The sequence below is a fragment of the Heterodontus francisci genome, chromosome 40 (genome assembly GCF_036365525.1).
Source record: "Heterodontus francisci isolate sHetFra1 chromosome 40, sHetFra1.hap1, whole genome shotgun sequence".
NCBI lineage: Eukaryota > Metazoa > Chordata > Chondrichthyes > Heterodontiformes > Heterodontidae > Heterodontus > Heterodontus francisci.
The window spans coordinates 13,157,548-13,175,753 of record NC_090410.1 but is presented as its reverse complement, the minus strand read 5'-3'; the positions used below and the strand labels follow the sequence as shown (position 1 = coordinate 13,175,753).

Sequence of the window (18,206 nt, the reverse complement as noted above, 5' to 3'; positions counted from 1 at the left end):
TGTCAACTGACCCAGGAAAGTGGTGAAAGTGGACCAAACCCCAGCTTCACGATTATGGTGAGACCACCTCCACAATCCCCTGGTGTGTTTGTCCCTCAGTCTCTGGTGCTTTCTGTTCCTCCATGCAACCCCTCTTCCCCCAGATCGAGCTCCAAGATCTTGCCCGGCTGCTCAATAAATAGATTTGATGGATCGCCCTTGGTCACGAGCTTTAAATACTGGCGCGCTCTGCCTGCAGCGTGCGCCAGGGACAGTCTGCGTCCATCCCACCTCTAACATGGACGTGGCACAGGCATTGTCCACTTTACATAAAAGTACAGTATTGAAAAATATACAGGGCAGTCACAGTTAAAAAGAAAAGGACAGCAACTGGAGCACCCATGCTGGGCACCAAGGGGAGGGAGATAAAGGAGACAGAGTCAGGGCCCGTGGAACCTGTGCCCAGGAGAGAGTCAAGGCCTGTGGAACCCGTGCCAAGAGAGTCACGTCCTGTGGAACCTTGCCCAGGAAAGAGAGGACAAAAAGCAGAGGGAAATCTAATGAAATACACATTGCATCCTTACCCAGGCCTATGAAACAGCGTTACACATTACCATCAAGGAGTAACTAAGACATGCAGGAGAACAAAAATATATATAATATATATATACACCTCAATATTAACATACATACAAAAAGACATGAGATATCCAGGAATGAATGACCACAGTGAATCCAGGGCACAGACAGCCTGGGACTGAGTTGTGGGTTTGGGGAAAGGAGGAGCTGCAAATCAGCCTCAATAACCCAGGTAGTGGAGAGGATGAACAAACAGCACCTCTCTGGTTGAGCTGCCAGGGTGCGTGCGTCCCAGAAATAGTCCGAGTCTTCAGACGGCTAAAGAGAGAGCAGGTAGAGCTCTAATTGGACGTTAGAAACATGGGGAGGTAGGGGGTGATATGTATATATCTTGAGATACACGATCATAGACTTGTGCATTACCAGTTAATTCCCCTTTCCTATTTCCAATGCCCTCGCACGCCAGTACTCAGACACACAAGACAAGTCAGTCAGTCTGTGCCTCATCTCTCCAGCCCACAGAAACTCTACAATTACTGTGAGCATCTCCACATCAGGATCAGAGGACAACCCCCCACCCCACTCTCCCCACCACCCCACCGCCCCCCCACAACCCCCAACTTCAGGGTCACATAGAATTTTACAGTCCAGGAGCAGGCCATTCCTCCCACTTGGTCCATGCTGGTGCTTATGCTCCATGTGAGCCTCCTCCCAGCCCTTCCTCACCTAATCCGATCAGCGTAACCTTCTATTCCTTTCTCCCTCCTGTACAAATCTAGCTTCAACCTTGCAGGCATATTACATGTACAAGTGTCTGCTGGCAGACTGCTGGGAGCTGTCTCGTTGTTAGGAGAAAGTGCGATCCCAATGGCTTTACAATGGGGACTTTGCAGAAGGGTGTTCAGAGGCCAAAAACTCGAGAGAGAGTGACAGAGAGAGAAAAAAAAAAACAGAGAGAGAGAGAGAGAGAAAGAAAACAGAGAGAGGGAGAGAGAAAAAACAGAGAGAGGGAGAGAGAAAAAACAGAGAGAGAGAGAGAAAAAACAGAGAGAGAGAGAGAGAAAACAGAGAGAGAGAGAGAAAAAAAACAGAGAGAGAGAAAAAAAACAGAGAGAGAGAAAAAAAACAGAGAGAGAAAAAAAACAGAGAGAGAGAGAGAGAAAGAAAACAGAGAGAGGGAGAGAGAAAAAACAGAGAGAGGGAGAGAGAAAAAACAGAGAGAGAGAGAGAGAAAAAACAGAGAGAGAGAGAGAAAAAAAACAGAGAGAGAGAAAAAAACAGAGAAAAAAACAGAGAAAAAACAGAGAGAGAGAAAAAAACAGAGAGAGAGAAAAAACACAGAGAGAAAAAACAGAGAGAGAGAGAAACAGAGAGAGAGAGAGAGAAAAAACAGAGAGGGAGAGAGAGAAACAGAGAGAGAGAGAGAAAAACAGAGAGAGAGAGAGAAAAACAGAGAGAGAGAGAGAAAAACAGAGAGAGAGAGAAAAAAGAGAGAGAGAAAAAAAGGAGAGAAAAGAGAGAGAGAGAGAAAAAACAGAGAGAGAGAGAAAAAAGAGAGAGAGAGAAAAAAGAGAGAGAGAAAAAACAGAGAGAGAAAAGAGAGAGAGAGAGAAAAGAGAGAGAGAGAGAAAAGAGAGAGAGAGAGAAAAGAGAGAGAGAGAGAAAAGAGAGAGAGAGAGAAAAAAGAGAGAGAGAAAAAAGAGAGAGAGAAAAAAGAGAGAGAGAAAAAACAGAGAGAGAGAAAAAACAGAGAGAGAAAAAACAGAGAGAGAGAGAAAAACAGAGAGAGAGAGAGAAAAACAGAGAGAGAGAGAGAAAAACAGAGAGAGAGAGAAAAAAGAGAGAGAGAAAAAAAGGAGAGAAAAGAGAGAGAGAGAGAAAAAACAGAGAGAGAGAAAAAAGAGAGAGAGAGAAAAAAGAGAGAGAGAAAAAACAGAGAGAGAGAAAAAACAGAGAGAGAGAAAAAACAGAGAGAGAGAAAAAACAGAGAGAGAGAAAAAACAGAGAGAGAGAGAAAAAAGAGAGAGAAAAAACAGAGAGAGAGAGAAAACAGAGAGAGAGAAAAAACAGAGAGAAAGAGAGTGTCTCCTTTCATAAAGCTGGGATTAAAAGTATTATGGGGCAGAGACACAGAGACAGAGACAGCGAAAGACAGACAGAGAGAGCGGGGGGGGGGGTGGGGGGAGATCACCAGCCCAGAGAGGTCTTGTGCAAGTTTTGCAGGTTTTGAAAAACACCAGTTACTGTTTCAGAGTCTACGAAAGGGAATAAAACCCTTGTGCAAAGTCAACCGACGAGAAGTTCCATCAGATTCTCTAGCTCAGTCAGGTCTGTCCGGCTGTTGTGGGGCTTTGCTGATGGGGAGTCTCGTGAAGCCTTGATGGGCTGGCCAGTGGGACAGACCAGGGGCTTGCAGGAGCTCCAGGCCCCGGCGGAGAAGCCCTGCTGGGCATCGTACATGGAGGTGTCGATGTCCTCGAAGATCGCGTCAAGGGAGCCGTCGATGAGGAAGTCGTCGGAGTCGGCGATTTCGAAGGCTGCGAAGATGGAATCAGGGGGCCTGGGCTCTGCTCGGGGGTCAGGGGTCGCCGGCTTCAGGGGCAGGAGGTGGTCATCGTCAAGCGGAGCCGGGCCTGGCGACGGGCTCAGATCCTCCACAAAGTCCAGGTCCTGGAGGATGGTGGAAATGGCAGAGGACAGCGAGCTGTCGTTGCCGGAGAGGAGGCAGAAGGGCGTCTCGGCGAGGTTATTGTTCAGGTCAGTGCTCTCCGCCTCCGGCTCGGAGGCAGACGCCGGTTGGTCGGCACCGCTGGTGGGTCGGTCGGCGGGTGGCGCCGGCTCCAACCGGCCGGCCGGCGGCGGGCTGCGCCCACTCTCCCGGCGGATCTCCACCTGCAGCCGGCGAAGGGCGTTGGCGATGAGCACTGAGCGCCGCAGGCTGCGCTCGGCCAGCAGGCAGTTCTGGTGCAGTTTGAGCAGCGAGAGGTCAACCAGGGTGCCGCAGTGGTGGGCGTGCGCGGCACGCTCCGTCGCAGGCCAGCCGCCATCATCTTTGTCGCGTTTCCGTTTCACTCCTTTACCCTGCGAGAACCTGAGCGGGGGATAAAAATACAAAAGAAAAAAAAGAGAGAGAGAGACCGTCAGCAATCAAAACCAAAAATACCAGAAATACTCAGCAGGTTCAGGCAGCATCAGTGGAGAGAGACGCACAGAGTTAAGGAGCTGAATTTTATGTCCCCGCGAGGGATGGGAATGGAGGTGGAGGGGAGGGGGCTATAAAATTGTGTGGGGAGGTGGGGGTTGTCCTAATATCTCCTCCTTTGGCTTGGTGTTAATTTTTGGCTGATTTACACCCCTGGGTCATTTTACTATGTTAAAGGCACTATATAAATGCAAGCTGTTGTTGGTTTCAGTAACAGATTCCTGTCCATTGACCCTCCCTGAGCTGTGTGCATGTGCACTTTCTTCCTTTCATGTGTACAATGGGCAAAGACAGAACCCTGTATAACCACCAAACTGGCTCACATGCAAAGAACTAATGCATGGGAACCTGCCTGTCAGGGTGGGGAGCGGACATTGAGTCAACATCCGGTGTGGGATTGTATCAGGTACATAAGAAATAGGAGCAGGAGTAGGCCACTCGGCCCCTCGGGCCTGCTCCACCATTCAACAAGATCATGGCTGATCTGATTGTAACCTCGACTCCACATTCCCGCCTACCCCCCAATAACCTTTCAACCCCTTTGCTTATCAAGAATCTGCCTTAAAAATATTCAAAGACTCTGCTTCCACCCCCTTTTGAGCAAGAGAATTCCAAAGACTCACGACCCTCAGAGAAAAACTTTCTCCTCATCTCTGTCTTAAATGGGCGACCCCTTATTTTTAAACAGTGACCCCCTCGTTCTAGATTCTCCCACAAGGGGAAACATCCTTTCCACATCCACCCTGTCAAGACCCCTCAGGATCTTATACGTTTCAATCAAGTCACCTCACTCTTCTAAATTCCAGCAGATACAAGCCGAGCCTGTCCAACCTTTCCTCATAAGACAACCCGCCCATTCCAGGTATTAGTCTAGTAAACCTTCTCTGAACTGCTTCCAGTGCATTTACATCCTTCCTTAAATAAGGAGACCAGTACTGTACACAGTACTCCAGATGTGGTCTCACCAATGCCCTGTATAAGGTAGGGATGGCAGATTCCCCTTTCCTAAACGACGTTAGTGAACCAGTTGGATTTTAAGCCACAATCTGGCAACTTTCATAGTCAATTTCAGTTGCCTGTCTAAAAAAAAAAACCCGAATTCAATTCCACAATTTGCCCTGGCTGAATTTGATCTCCTGAGCTCCGACTTACTGACTAGGTAGCAGGACCAACCAGGTTACTGTAACCTAAAAAGAAACAAAACTGGCATTTATATAGTGCCACCGGATGTTTTACAGCCAATTAAATTTTCAGGGGGAAGCGTTGTCACTGTTGTAGGAAACGCAGCAGCTAATTTGCGCACAGCAAGCTCCCAGGAACAGTGATGTGATGGTGACCAGATGATCTGATTTTGTGATGTTGGTTGAGGGGATAAATATTGGCCAGGACACCAGGGAGAACTCCCCCCGCTCCTCTTCAAAATAGTACCATGGGATCTTTTATGTCCACCCAAGAGGGCAGACAGGGGCTGAGTTTAACGTCTCATCTGAAAGGTGGCACCTCCAACAGTGTATTACTCTAGGGCAACGCAGAGGGAATATCAGCCTAGATTCTGAACTCAAGTCCTGGAGTGGGAGTTGAACCCACAACTTTCGACTCGGAGGCAAGGGTGCTACCAGCTGAGCCACAGCTAACACCGTGAGTTTTAAAATCATTAATTGGCATTTATGTGGTATACCAAACTAGTGGGAGAAAAGTCTTGACGGCCCACTGGCACCAAATTGCCAGTTTGATAAGTGGGGAAGGTGGGCGAGGGGAGTTCCTGCTGGATTCCAGGATGCAAGTGGCCTGTTAAGGGGGTGGGGGGGGCGGGGGGGTAAATTGTGAGGGACACAAATGCAGCTCCTCCCCCCCCCCCCTTCCCCCACCAGGACTGGGTAGCCATTAACCGCTGACCCCTCACCCTACCTACTAGCTACAGGAATAAATTTTGCCATGACAGGTTCTTACTGACCTGACTGCAGCCATTGGCCGCTTACGAGAGATTGTCTCACAAGCCGGCGAGTTGTCCGTGCCCCTCACAGCCGTGTCTTCAGACCCATTCAACACCTAAAACCCAAAAGGGGAGAATTCGGATTAGCTCAGGTCCCATTACACAGAATGCACAGCGAAACAGGCTATTCGGCCCAACAGATCTGTGCTGCCACACAAGCTTTCTCCCACCCTCCTTCATCTAACCCGATCAGCATATCCTACTCCTTTCACCCTTATCTAGCTTCCCCTTAAATACATTTCTGCTGTTCACTTCACCTACTTTAGCCAGAGAGTGGCAAGAATGTGGAGCTTACTACCGCTTGAAGAGGTTTCCATATTTCTATTGATGGTCTCTCGTTTTGGACTCCCTACAAGTGGAATCATCTCTACATCTACCCCTACATTGAACCCCTTCCCAATTTTAGAGATGTCTGTTCGGGTCACCCCTCAGCCGCCTCTTTTCGAGAGAAAGAATCCCAGTTTCTCCTAAATTCCTCCTAAATAATGAATTTATTAATATCTATATTACACTAATGGGCGGAAAGATGAAGAGTGCAGGGGAGATGAGGTCAAATCACCCAAGGTTGCTGAAAGAAAATGAAGGCTACTGAACAGCTCCCTAGCATCTGGGATTTTCCCCATGGACTGGAGAGAGATCCACACAAATCCAACGTTCACAAAGGTATTACGACCAAGGCGGGAGGCGTGCACTGTTTACTCTAGTTCCACTTCTCCGTGGGTCACTAATTATATTTAATTTATTTCTAATTTCCGAGACAATCATACACTATTTTTCCCAGAATAAAACACACCAACCAGATTTCTTTAATAAACAACCAAATTATCAGTTTTTTATAAAACAAGTCTTAACCAGTAATGAAGCAAAGCATAAAACACACATATTGAAATATTAAAGTTCCATTTTTATCTTAGCCCCTCACTCTCTCTCTCTCTCTCACACACACACATATACACCGGTTAACCAGAAAAATAAAGGGATTTTTGTTTTTCGAGCTCTATTACAGACAACAAAAAAAAACACTTGTGCTGAATACTTGCTCATTCTTGAAGAAACAGCTGATGATATATGTTGTGTTCCAAAACTGGCATACAGTCTGCCCTCCGAGTACACACAGACAGGTCACTGGGATCTTTTAGAACAGTTCTTTTCAGGCAGCGCTGAGAATTAATTTAGCAGGCTTTTTTTCAAAGACAGGAGACGAGAGGAGATGACACAGTGGACTTCTCAGGGTCTTTTAGAGAGATGCTGGAAAACTGAGCTGGGTTGTGGTCTTCTCTCCATCCTTGGGAATTCTTGTCTCTCCTTGGAAGTTCTCTTCCTCTTTTCTTTTCTTCTTCTGCAGGCTGAGCTGGGGTTCTGACCTTCAGGCTGATGTTTAAAAACTCCAACCCCTTTTTAAACAGTTCATTTCCAACTCAAAACATTTCAAAATTGAAACTGTCACCTTCTGACCTGTCACTTCTCTGCACACATCTTCCCTAGTTACCAGGGTTTCTGTTCTATTTTAATGAGTCATGTGACAACCAGTAAACATTGTTGTCAAACAAGTCCTTTCAATGTCATCTTGCTGACTCTCTTGGAAAATAACTGGTCCAACATTTCCTCAGTTTGACTATAAATTTCTCAAAAAAATATTTAACAAAATATGGGCGGCACAGTGGCGCAGTGGTTAGCACCGCAGCCTCACAGCTCCAGCGACCCGGGTTCAATTCTGGGTACTGCCTGTGCGGAGTTTGTAGGTTCTCCCTGTGTCTGCGTGGGTTTCCTCCGGGTGCTCCCGTTTCCTCCCACAGCCAAAAGACTTGCAGGTTGATAGGTAAATTGGCCATTATAAATTGCCCCTAGTATAGGTAGGTGGTAGGGGAATATAGGGACAGGTGAGGATGTGGTAGGAACATGGGATTAGTGTAGGATTAGTATAAATGGGTGGTTAATGGTCGGCACAGACTCGGCGGGCCGAAGGGCCTGTTTCAGTGCTGTATCTCGAAATCGAAATAGAAAAAAAAAAACAGAAGCACTTTCATAACAAAGGGAACATCAGAACTAGGGAGAATACAGGCCCAGCAGTTTTAGGCATCTTCTTCAGCTCAGTGGGTAGCACTCTCCCCTCCCAGTCTGAAGGCTGTGGCTTCAAGTCCCAGTCCAAAAACCTGAGCACAAAAATACAGGCAATGCTTAAGGTGTACTGCACTATAGGAACGTATTTGACTGATTTTGGAGGTCAGAGAGAAACATGCCAGATTTTGTTTCCTCCCTAAATTGTTGTGTCAGCCATGCATGGACACGAGGACAACAATCGAGGCCAACACTCCAGTGCCATATTGAAGGAGTACAGCACTGTCAGAGGTGCTGTCTTTTGATGAGACATTAACCTGAGGCTCCGTCCGCCCTCTCGGGTGAACGCAAAAGATCTCATGGTACTATAATCAAAGAACCAAAAAAGATTATCCAGTCATTTCTGTTTGTGGGATCTTGCTGTGCGCAAATTGGCTGCCACCTTTCCTACATTACAACAGCATCTACACTTCAAAAGTACTTCATTGGCTGTAAACTACTTTAGGAAAGCCAGTGGGAAGGCAGTGGCATTGTGGTAATCCAGTAGCCCAGACTAATGCACTGGAGACATGGGTTCAAATCCCACCACAGCAGATGGTAGAATTTAAATTCAATTAATCAATAAAAAAAGTACGAAATTGAAATTTTCTCAGTAAAGGTGCCATGAAACTGTCTTGGATTGTCGTAAAACCCATCTGGAAGGAAATCTGCCGTCCTTACCTGGTCTGGCCTACATGTGACTCCAGACCCACAGCAATGTGGTTGGCTCAACTGCCCTCTGAAATGGCCGAACAAGACACTCAGTTGTCAAGGGCAATTAGGAATGGGCAACATTTGCTGGCCTTGCCAGTGACGCCCACATCCCATGAAAGAATTTTTAAAAAGTGGCGCTATATAAATGAGGAACTAGTTTTATCTATGGTTAAGGACAGCAAGATTGGGTTTGAACAGATTGTGGGAGGAAATAGCAATAGAGGAGCTCCACAGGCCAGACAGAGTTACAACAGAAGACATTGTGACAAGTCTTGCTTTCAACACAGTAAAGTTTCAGGGTTGGCATTAACTCATTGTTGCCCCCATTCTCATGACTAAGAGACTAATGTGCCTCCTCTTTCTCCCACCCTCCCCAGAGAACTCTAACAGCAGCTTGTAGTGACTCCCCCATTCCCCCCACTTACCCCTTCAATGGTTACAACTCAGGGCTAGTGAGTGGATTTGTTATGCCCTCACCCCAGTTTCTCACTGATCAGGTACTGAACCAGGAGATTTTCTGACCTGTGCAGATCAATTGGTCACAGCCATTGGGCACCGCGTTACTGAATAAAGACTGGCAGAAGGACCCATTTAGGATCGAGATGTGGAGGAATTTCTTCACTCAGAGGGTGGTGAATCTTTGGCATTCCTCTGCCCCAGAGGGCTGTGGAGCCCTTGAGTATGTTCAAGACTGAGACCGATAGATTTCTTCACATTAAAAACATCAAGGGTTACGGGGATAGTGCAGGAAGATGGTGCTGAAGTGGATCAGCCATGATCTCACTGAATAGTGGAGCAGGCTCGAAGGGCTGAACGGCCTACTCCTGCTCCTATTTCTTCTGCTCTTATGTACCCCTTTACCCTGATAACACTGTCCTGTGTAGAGTACAGAATAAGCAGTACATTACTCCCTATTCTCGATAACCGTGTTACAGCCCAAGTCGGATTCCTGATGTGTACAGAGTTGGCCCCCAGCAGGAGACTATTAAGGGGGATTAAAACAGCCAGGGTACTTGCCGCAGATTCCAGTCCACTGATTCCTGCTGCTGCGTATGCCCATGAGGAGGTATTGTGAGGGCAGGTCTGAGTTAGCCCACCCTGACCGCTCCCAGCCAGGGCCCAGGACGCAAAAACGTGACCAGAGGATAGCCTTCCAATTGGACCCCGCCAATGTTACCAGCGCTGAGGAGACCCACACCACAGTCCAATATATTTATATGCATTGAATGCGTGGAAGCTGGAGACCCCACCGCCCCTTTACCCACCCTAACTCCCGACTCATCTGATTCCAGTTCTTAGGAGTCAGCCGTGGCTCAGTGGGTAACACTTTCACCTCCGAGTCAGAAGGCTGTGGGTTCAAAGCCCACCCTAGAGATTTGAGCACGAAATCTAGGCTGGCGTTTTAGTGCGGTACATTAAGGAGCAGGGGAGCTCTCCCCAGTGCCCTGGGACAATTCTTATCTCTCAAATCAATATCACTAAAACAGATTATCTGGTCACTATTGCATTGCAATTTGTGGGATCTTGCTGTGTACAAATTAGCTGCCCCGTTTCCTACATTACAACAATGACTGAACTTCAAAATGTGCTTCATCGACTGTCAAGCACTTTGAGGCTTTCTGAGCTTGTGCTGTCCGAGTCTCTCATTCTGTCCCGTGCAAAGATGCCTGCATCCTGTAGGAGTGCACAGGGAAGACTGATGTACATGGACCCTTTCAGCAGCCCTCAGTTCCTCCAGTTACAGATCACTGGATTGCCAGTCCAAATGTTTAGATTCCAATTCCAGCCACAGACCCGGGAAGTGTTTCCCACCGGGATTCCCATCTCCTCCCTGGCTCACTATCCGCAGCGACACCCCTGGCCGGGGGACAAAAGGTGGGATAAATGTGACCAGCAGGGAGTCCCTATTGGGAGCCTGAAGCAGCAGGGTTAAAACTCACAGGGGGAAAGGCAGTCAGAAACTGGAGGCTTCCAAAAACAAGGGGTACAGACGAGAAAACTGACAGCAAGGGGCATCGCCAGGGAAACTGACTGACCTGATCTATTTAGATGCCTTCCTCCACTGGGACCACAGGCACAAGGGGACCCCCAAACCACTCAGAGAGAGGGGACCCAGGGAGATTTACAGCTCGCACGATCAAAAGTCACAATTTAAACCCTCTCTCCCATCCCAGTGATATCTCGACTTGACTCGCTGCCAGGGAATTTCAGGCTGGGCTTTCAAGTCAGAAATAAAACCTGGAGCAGAATTTAAACAAAAACTGCGCTCGATGGGAAGCTCCACCCCCCCCCCCCCCCCCCCTCCCCGCCCCCACCATCCCATCATTATCATCAGTGACCGGGGAGACGGAGAGAGAAGGAAGATCCCAGTGGTCAAAAGAGCTTGGTCACAACCCCAAATATAGCAACGACTTAGAAATAACCCTGGCAATCCCTTACAGAGAAACAGTGAAGCAGAGCACAGCTCAGACAGGCTGTCACCCCTCGATTCTTGGCAAGGTTTAACCTAGTCACTAAGACACAGCACAGAAACAAGCCATTCACCCCAACTGGTCCAAGCCAGTGTCTGATGCTCCCCACAAGCCTCCTCCAATCCTGCCAGCATATTCCTTTCTGCTCCAATGTGTTCATCTACCTTCCCCGTCAAAACAGAGGATACTTTACATACCTGCAAAGGGATACCCCTAGCTGCCTGGATCTGTGCCGGACGGTTCCTGTCAAACAGTAGCTGAGAGAGACACCCTCCTTGTCACATGATATAGAGTAAATCCAACCCACACACACAGGAAGTGATACTGAAAGTTAGTAGCCTTGTGCTCCCACCCACTGACAGGCAGAAGCTTATTCACCGCCGCCACAGTCACTCACTGACTTAGTGATCCACGAACAGATAAGTTAAGGCTGCACCTCCTACTCACCAAGCAAGGAATAGGAGATGCTTTTTAAACTCCACACTTGCCTGAATGCCATCCTCAATGCAGCCAGTGATTCAACAACCCCCTAGAGAGAGAGTCCAGCTTCCAGCAGCCTCATCTCAAACATACCTGCCAATTAACTCGGGAAGAGGGGGCAGAGATTAGGAGTTCAAATCCCACCAGGGCAGTTTATGAGTTCATAAAATCCTGCAATTTGGCACCAGAAACATGTATAACCGTAAAAAGAAAAATCAAACTGGTCCAGAGAGTGGACCCTGCAACCCTTACCGAGCTTGGTGTGTCTCCAGCCCCCACACTGTAATTCAATGTCCTCAGGGACATTGTCTGCACTATCAGTAATAAAAACAGCCCTTGTTGCCACAAATAGGAACAAGTGTCAAAAACAGCTGTGAATCAAAGCAATGGAAGATTACAGGAGGGAGGGGAACACAAGGAGTTAAATATGACAATTGAAATTTCGAACTGGAGGAGGCTACATTGATCAATGGGGGCTCAGAGTGCGACCTACACACGAGTCATGGCTGACTCAACCGCATCACGATGATCAGACCAGGATAGTAAATATCAGCTCAGGAGGGAGTGCTCATGGCCGAGTTCTTGGTTCCTTGTTCGATAAGGGTATCAAGGGATATGGAACAAGCATGGGTGAATAGGGGACAGAACAGTCTCCAGGGGCCGAATGGCCTCCCTCTCTTCCTGCAGGGCAGGGAATAAAAGATGGATGCAGGACATCATAACATATTGACGATGGGGAGGCAACTTTGGCTTCATATGAACATACGGATTAGAAGCAGAACCCTCGAGCCTGATCCGCCATTCAATAAGATCATGGCTAATCTGACTGTAATCTCAACTCCACATTCCCGTCTACCCCTGATAACTTTCACCCCCTTGCCTATCAAGAATCTGTTGACCTCTGCCTTAAAAATAACGATCGACTGCCCCGTTACTATGCTTTCCAGAATGTTTTACATTACCAGCTTTGTGACATTCAAACTGATTGGAAACCAAAATTTGAGCTCGACATACAAAGTGATCTTACTGACTGCTAGTTCAAGGGAAACCTTAGACAGTTACGTGAATTTTACATCCTGCATGCAGACTGAATATTGGGAATAGTCAGGGGAATAACAAATCCAGGAGAGGTCATTTTAAAACCGTGCCATATCTGGAGTAGCGTATGCAGTTTTGGCCTCCCTATTTTAAAAAAAAGATATTGAGTGATATAACCCAGGAATAAATATTGCATAGAATATACAGCACAGGAACAGGCTATTCAACCTAACTGCACCACAACTGTCTCTCTAGTCTCTTCCCATTTCATCTGCCTCATCTCAGTCTTTAACATAACTTTCTATTACCTTTTCTCTCATATACTCGTCTAATTTCCTTTTGAAAGCATCTAAACTATTTGCTTCAACTATTTCCAGTTCCACATTCTAGCCACTCTGAGTAAAAAAAAATTCTCTTTATACCCCAATTATACAACAATCTTATATTTATGGCCCGTAGTTTTGGATTATCCCACATCTACCCTGTCCAAGAATTGATCATTTAAAAAACCTCTATAGCTTGCATAGAATCTTGGTTAAACCACTCAGAATACTGTGCACAGTTCTGGTCTCTGTATTATAAAAAGGATATAGAGGTATTAGAGAGAATGCAAAAAAATATTCACGGGGGAAATACCAGAAATGAGAGGTTCTAATTATCCTGAAAGACTGAAGGGCTCTTTTCTCTAGAAAAAAGAGAAGGCTGAGGAGTAACCTGACAGAGATCTTCAAAATTATGAAAGGGTTTGATAGGGTAGGAAGTGGAGAAATTGTTTCCATTTTATAAACTATCTTTTATAAACATAAAAGGATTAAGAAATCCAAAAAGGAATTTAGGAGAAACTTCTTTATAGAGTTATACAGTCATAGATCCATTATGGCACAGAAGGAGGCCATTCAGCCCATTGAGTACATGCCAGCTCTCTGAAGAACAATCCAATCAGTCCCATTCCCCCGCTCTATCCCCTTAGCCCTGCAGGTTTATTTCCTGTAAGTGCCCATCCATTTTCCTTTTGAAATCATTCATCGTCTCCCCTTCCACCACCCTTGCAGGCAGCGAGTTCCAGGCATTACTATTTGCTGTGTAAAAAAGTTCTTCCTCACATCCCCCCTGCATCTCGTCCAAAAACTTAAATCTGTGTCCCGTCTTGTCTACCTTATTTAAACCTGTCATCATCTTGTACACCTCTATCAAATCTCCCCTCAATCTCCTTTGCTCCAAGGAGAACAACCCCAGCTTCTCCAAACTAACTTTGTAGCTAAAATCACTCATCCCTGGAACCATTCTGGTAAGTCTCCTCTGCACCCTCTCAAGGACCTTCACATCCTTCCTAAAGTGTGGTGACCAGAAATGGACGCAATACTCCAGTTGTAGCCTAACCAGAGCTTTATAAAGGTTCAGCATAACTTCCCTGCTTTTGTACTCAATGCCTCTACTCTCTCAATATGTCCTGCCACCTTCAAAGATCTATGCACATGAACCCCCCCAGGTCCCTCTGTCCCTGTTTGCTCTTTAGAACTGTACCATTTAGTCTCTATTCTTTCTCTCTATTCCTTCTGCCAAAATGCATTGCCTCACCCTTCTCTACATTAAACTCCACCTGCCAATTGTCTGCCCATTCTGCTAGCTTATCAATGTCCTCTTGCAGTCAATTTGCATCATCCTCACTGTCCTCCACACCTCCAAGTTTGCCGTCATCACTAAATTTAGAAATTTTACTCTCTATTCCAATATTCAAGCGATGTATATATAGCAAAAAAGCAGTGGTCCCAGCACTGACCCTTGGGGAACACCACTGCCTACCACCCACCATTCTGAAAAACAACCATTTACCATGACTCACTGACCTTAAACCAATTTTTTTTTTTTATCCTATTCCATGAGCCTCAATTTTGTGGGGTACTTTGTCAAACACTCACTTCAAATCCATATAGACAACATCCATTGCTTTACCTTCATCAACCTTCCCAGTTACATCATCAGAAAAAAACCCAATTAAATTATTGAAGCACATTCAGCCTTTTACAAATCTGTGCTGGCTCTCCTGAATTAACTCAAACTCTCCAAGGGCCCCGGTGATTGTTTTCCCCTGATTATTGTTTCTAAAACCTCATCCACCACTGATGTAAACTATAAATGGCCTGTAGTTATTAGGAATGCCCTTATACCTCTTCTTGAATAAGGGCGTCACATGTACCACTCTCCAATCCTCTGGCACCTCCCCCGCCCGTATCTATGGAAGATTGGAAGATTACGGCAAGCCCTTCCAGTATCTCCACTCCCACTTCCTTTAGCAACCTGGGATGCAAGCCATCCTGATCAGGTGACTTATCCATCCCAAGCTTAGCCATGCAGACCAGTACACCCTTCCTATCAATTTTCACTCCATCCAGTCCCTCCAGCATTTCCACTTCTACTGATATTTTGTTAGCATCCTCTTCCTTAGTACACTCTGATACAAAGTACTCAGTAAATATTCTAGCTTGCCCTGCGTCTCTTAGCATATATCATCCTCTTTGTCCCCAATAGGCCCCACCCCACCTCTTACTATTTACATGTTGGTGGAAGATTTTTGGGTTCCCCTTTATATTAACTGCCATTCTATTCTCTTATTCTCACTTTGCCAGTCTTCCTTGCCTCTTCACTTCCCCTCTCTACTTATTGTATATGGCCTGGTTCTCACTTGAAGAATTCACCCGACATGCATCATACACCTTTTTGTTTCATCATAAACTCTATCTCTCGTCATTCAAGAAGACCTGGCTTTGGTTCCCTTACCTTTCGAATTTATGGAATGTACCTCGCCTGTACCTGAAACATCTCCTACTCAAATATCACCCATTGTTCCGTTACAGATTTTTCCTGTCAATCTTTGGTTCCATTTTCCCTTGGCTAGCTCTCCGTCACCCCATTGAAGTTAACCGTCTTCCAATTTAGAAGTTCTACTTTGGATTGTTTCTTGCTCTTCTCCATTACGCATTCAAACCTAATGATACGATGATCACTCTTACCAAAGTGCTCCCCCACAGTCACTCGGCCAATTTGGTCCACCTCATTTCCCAGCACCAGATCCAGCAATGTCTCTTCCTAGTTGGACAGAGAACATACTGGTCAAGGAAGTTCTCCTGAACACATTTCAGAAATTCTTCCCCCTCCTTACCCTTTACTCTAACATTATTCCAATCGATATTTGGGCCATTAAAATACCCCAATATCACCACTCTATAGTTTTTGCACCTTTGTGATTTCCCTGCAGCTTTGCTCCTCTCTCTCACTATTTGTAGCCCGATCATACCTTTTTTGCTTCTCAACTCTAACCAAATAGACCCTGTCTTTGCACTCTCAAGGGCATCCTCCCTCTCAACACTATAATGTCTTCACTGATCAGTACTGACACCCCACCCTCCTTTTTTCCTTCCTTACGTTTTCTGAACACTTTGTATCCTTGAATATTAAGCACCCAGTCCTCACCATTTTTAAGCCACGTTTCCGTTATTGCTGCTACATCATATTCCCACGTGGCTATTTGTGCTTGTAGCTCACCAACCTTATTCACCGCACTTTGCATGTTTACATTCATGCATTGTAAACCTGTCTTTGTATTCCTCATAGTCCTTCTTAGTCTACTCCTATTGAATATCTACTACTTCCTTCTCCAGTAATATCCAACACTCACACTCCTTAATGTACCTTATTCCTCTTTTCTACTTCTATAGACTGGTGTCCACCCCCCTGCCAATTTAGTTAAACCTCCCTAACCACACTAGTGAACCTCCCTGTAAGGATATTGGTCCCAGGCTTGTTGAGGTGAAACCCATCCCTTTTGAATAGATGCCTCTTCCCCCAGAATTGGTCCCAATGTCCCAAAAATCTGAAGCCTTCCCTCTTGCACCATGCTTCAGAGAGCGATGACAAATGAATCACTCACTGCCACCGGAAGTGGCTGAGGCAACGATGCATTTAAGAGCAAGCTAGATAAACACGTGAGGGAGGAAGGAATAGAGGAGTATGCTGACAGGATTAGATGGAGAAGGGTGGGAGGAGCTTCATGTGGAGCAAAACACCATTAGGTCGGCACAGACACGGTGGGCCGAAGGGCCTGTTTCACTGCTGTATCTCTCTATGACCAGCATAGACCAGTTGGGCTGAAGGGCCTGTTTCAGTGCTGTAGATTCGATGTAGGAAAAAGTGACAACCTGTTGAAACTTTCCCGATATCTGTAATCTCTCAGTTCTGGTACCATCCTTGCAAATCTTTTTTTTTTTGCACTTTCTCCAGTGCACCCATGTTTTTTTTTTAATAGTACGGAGACAGGACTGTCCAGCCTGACCAGGATTTTATACAAGTTAAGTTTAACTTCACTACTTTTAAACTATGTACCCCTAGAAATAAATCCCAGTGCTGTGTTGGTGTTTTAATTGCATTGCTAACCTGCTGTTACTGATTTGTTCACCAATATCCCCAAGATCCCTTTGCTCTTCTACCCCATTTCTAAGGGATAGGTAATTTTTCTGTTTTTCCTTGCATCACCTCCTATTAATCTATGTTAAAGTTAATTTGCAGTCTGCACGTTTTTTTCCTTAGCTTTAGCTATACAGCCCAGTTTGGTATCATCTACAAATGATGATATTCAGTTACTCATTCCGAAGTCCGAATCACTAATGTAAATTATGAAGAACAGTGGTCCCAGTGCTGATCCTTGTAGAACTCCACTTTCTACCTTCCTCCAATCTGAATAACTATCCTTTACCCCTACTCTCTGCTTTCTACTTCTTTGTTAGGATATGTGCTATCCATTCAGTAATTTGTCCACTGACTCCACATCCCTTAATCTTTGTCATTTATTTATTTTATTTATTTAGAGATACAGGCCCTTCGGCCCACCGGGTCTGCGCCGACCGACAACCACCCATTTATACTAATCCTACATTAACCCCATATTCTCTACCACATCCCCACCATTCCCCTACCACCTACCTACACTAGGGGCAATTTACAACGGCCAATTTACCTATCAACCTGCAAGTCTTTGGCTGTGGGAGGAAACCGGAGCACCCGGCGGAAACCCACGCAGACACAGGGAGAACTTGCAAACTCCGCACAGGCAGTACCCAGAATTGAACCCGGGACGCTGGAGCTGTGAGGCTGCGGTGCTAACCACTGCGCCACTGTGCCGTCATGAGCCTAACTGTGTGGCACCTCATTAAAAGAACTGCAAAGGAAGATTACAGGAGGGACGGGGACACAAGGTGTTAATGGGATAATTGACATTTCTACCTGGAGGAGTCTGAAGGAATCAGTGGAGGATGAAAAGGCAAGAGAGGAACCTACACATGATTCAGGGCTGACTCATCTCACAACATGACGAGGAGACTACATGGATGAACCCAGAGCTTTCAGCTGCCTAGGTCCTAAAATTCTGGAATTCCCTTCCTAAACTTCTCTGCCACTCACTGTTCTTTAAAACCTACTTCTTTGATCATGCTTTGTCAGCTGTCCTAATAGCTGTCCTTATCTGATTACGCTTCTGTGAAGCACCTAGGGATGTTTTTGAAGGCATTCTGTAACTGGAAGTTGTTGTTAAGGGAATGATGGATTAGAAAAGATTGGCTACGCTTGTTCTATCTTGATAAAGATAGACTGAAAGGAGATA

At 46.0% G+C, this 18,206-nt stretch overlaps 1 protein-coding gene across 1 annotated transcript in view; it reads right to left on the bottom strand.

Annotated features, from left to right (window-relative positions):
• Window positions 1-2,509: 2,509 nt before the first annotated feature.
• Window positions 2,510-18,206, bottom strand: part of LOC137353163 (uncharacterized) — a 36,206-nt gene continuing 20,509 nt past the window's right edge. The window contains exons 7-10 of the mRNA XM_068019211.1: window positions 15,461-15,640; window positions 11,233-11,313; window positions 5,715-5,809; window positions 2,510-3,649 (exon numbers count right to left, since the gene is read on the bottom strand). Coding sequence (XP_067875312.1) covers window positions 2,845-3,649; window positions 5,715-5,809; window positions 11,233-11,313; window positions 15,461-15,640 — 1,161 coding nt within the window. The 3' untranslated portion in view covers window positions 2,510-2,844. The remainder of the gene's footprint in view (window positions 3,650-5,714; window positions 5,810-11,232; window positions 11,314-15,460; window positions 15,641-18,206) is intronic.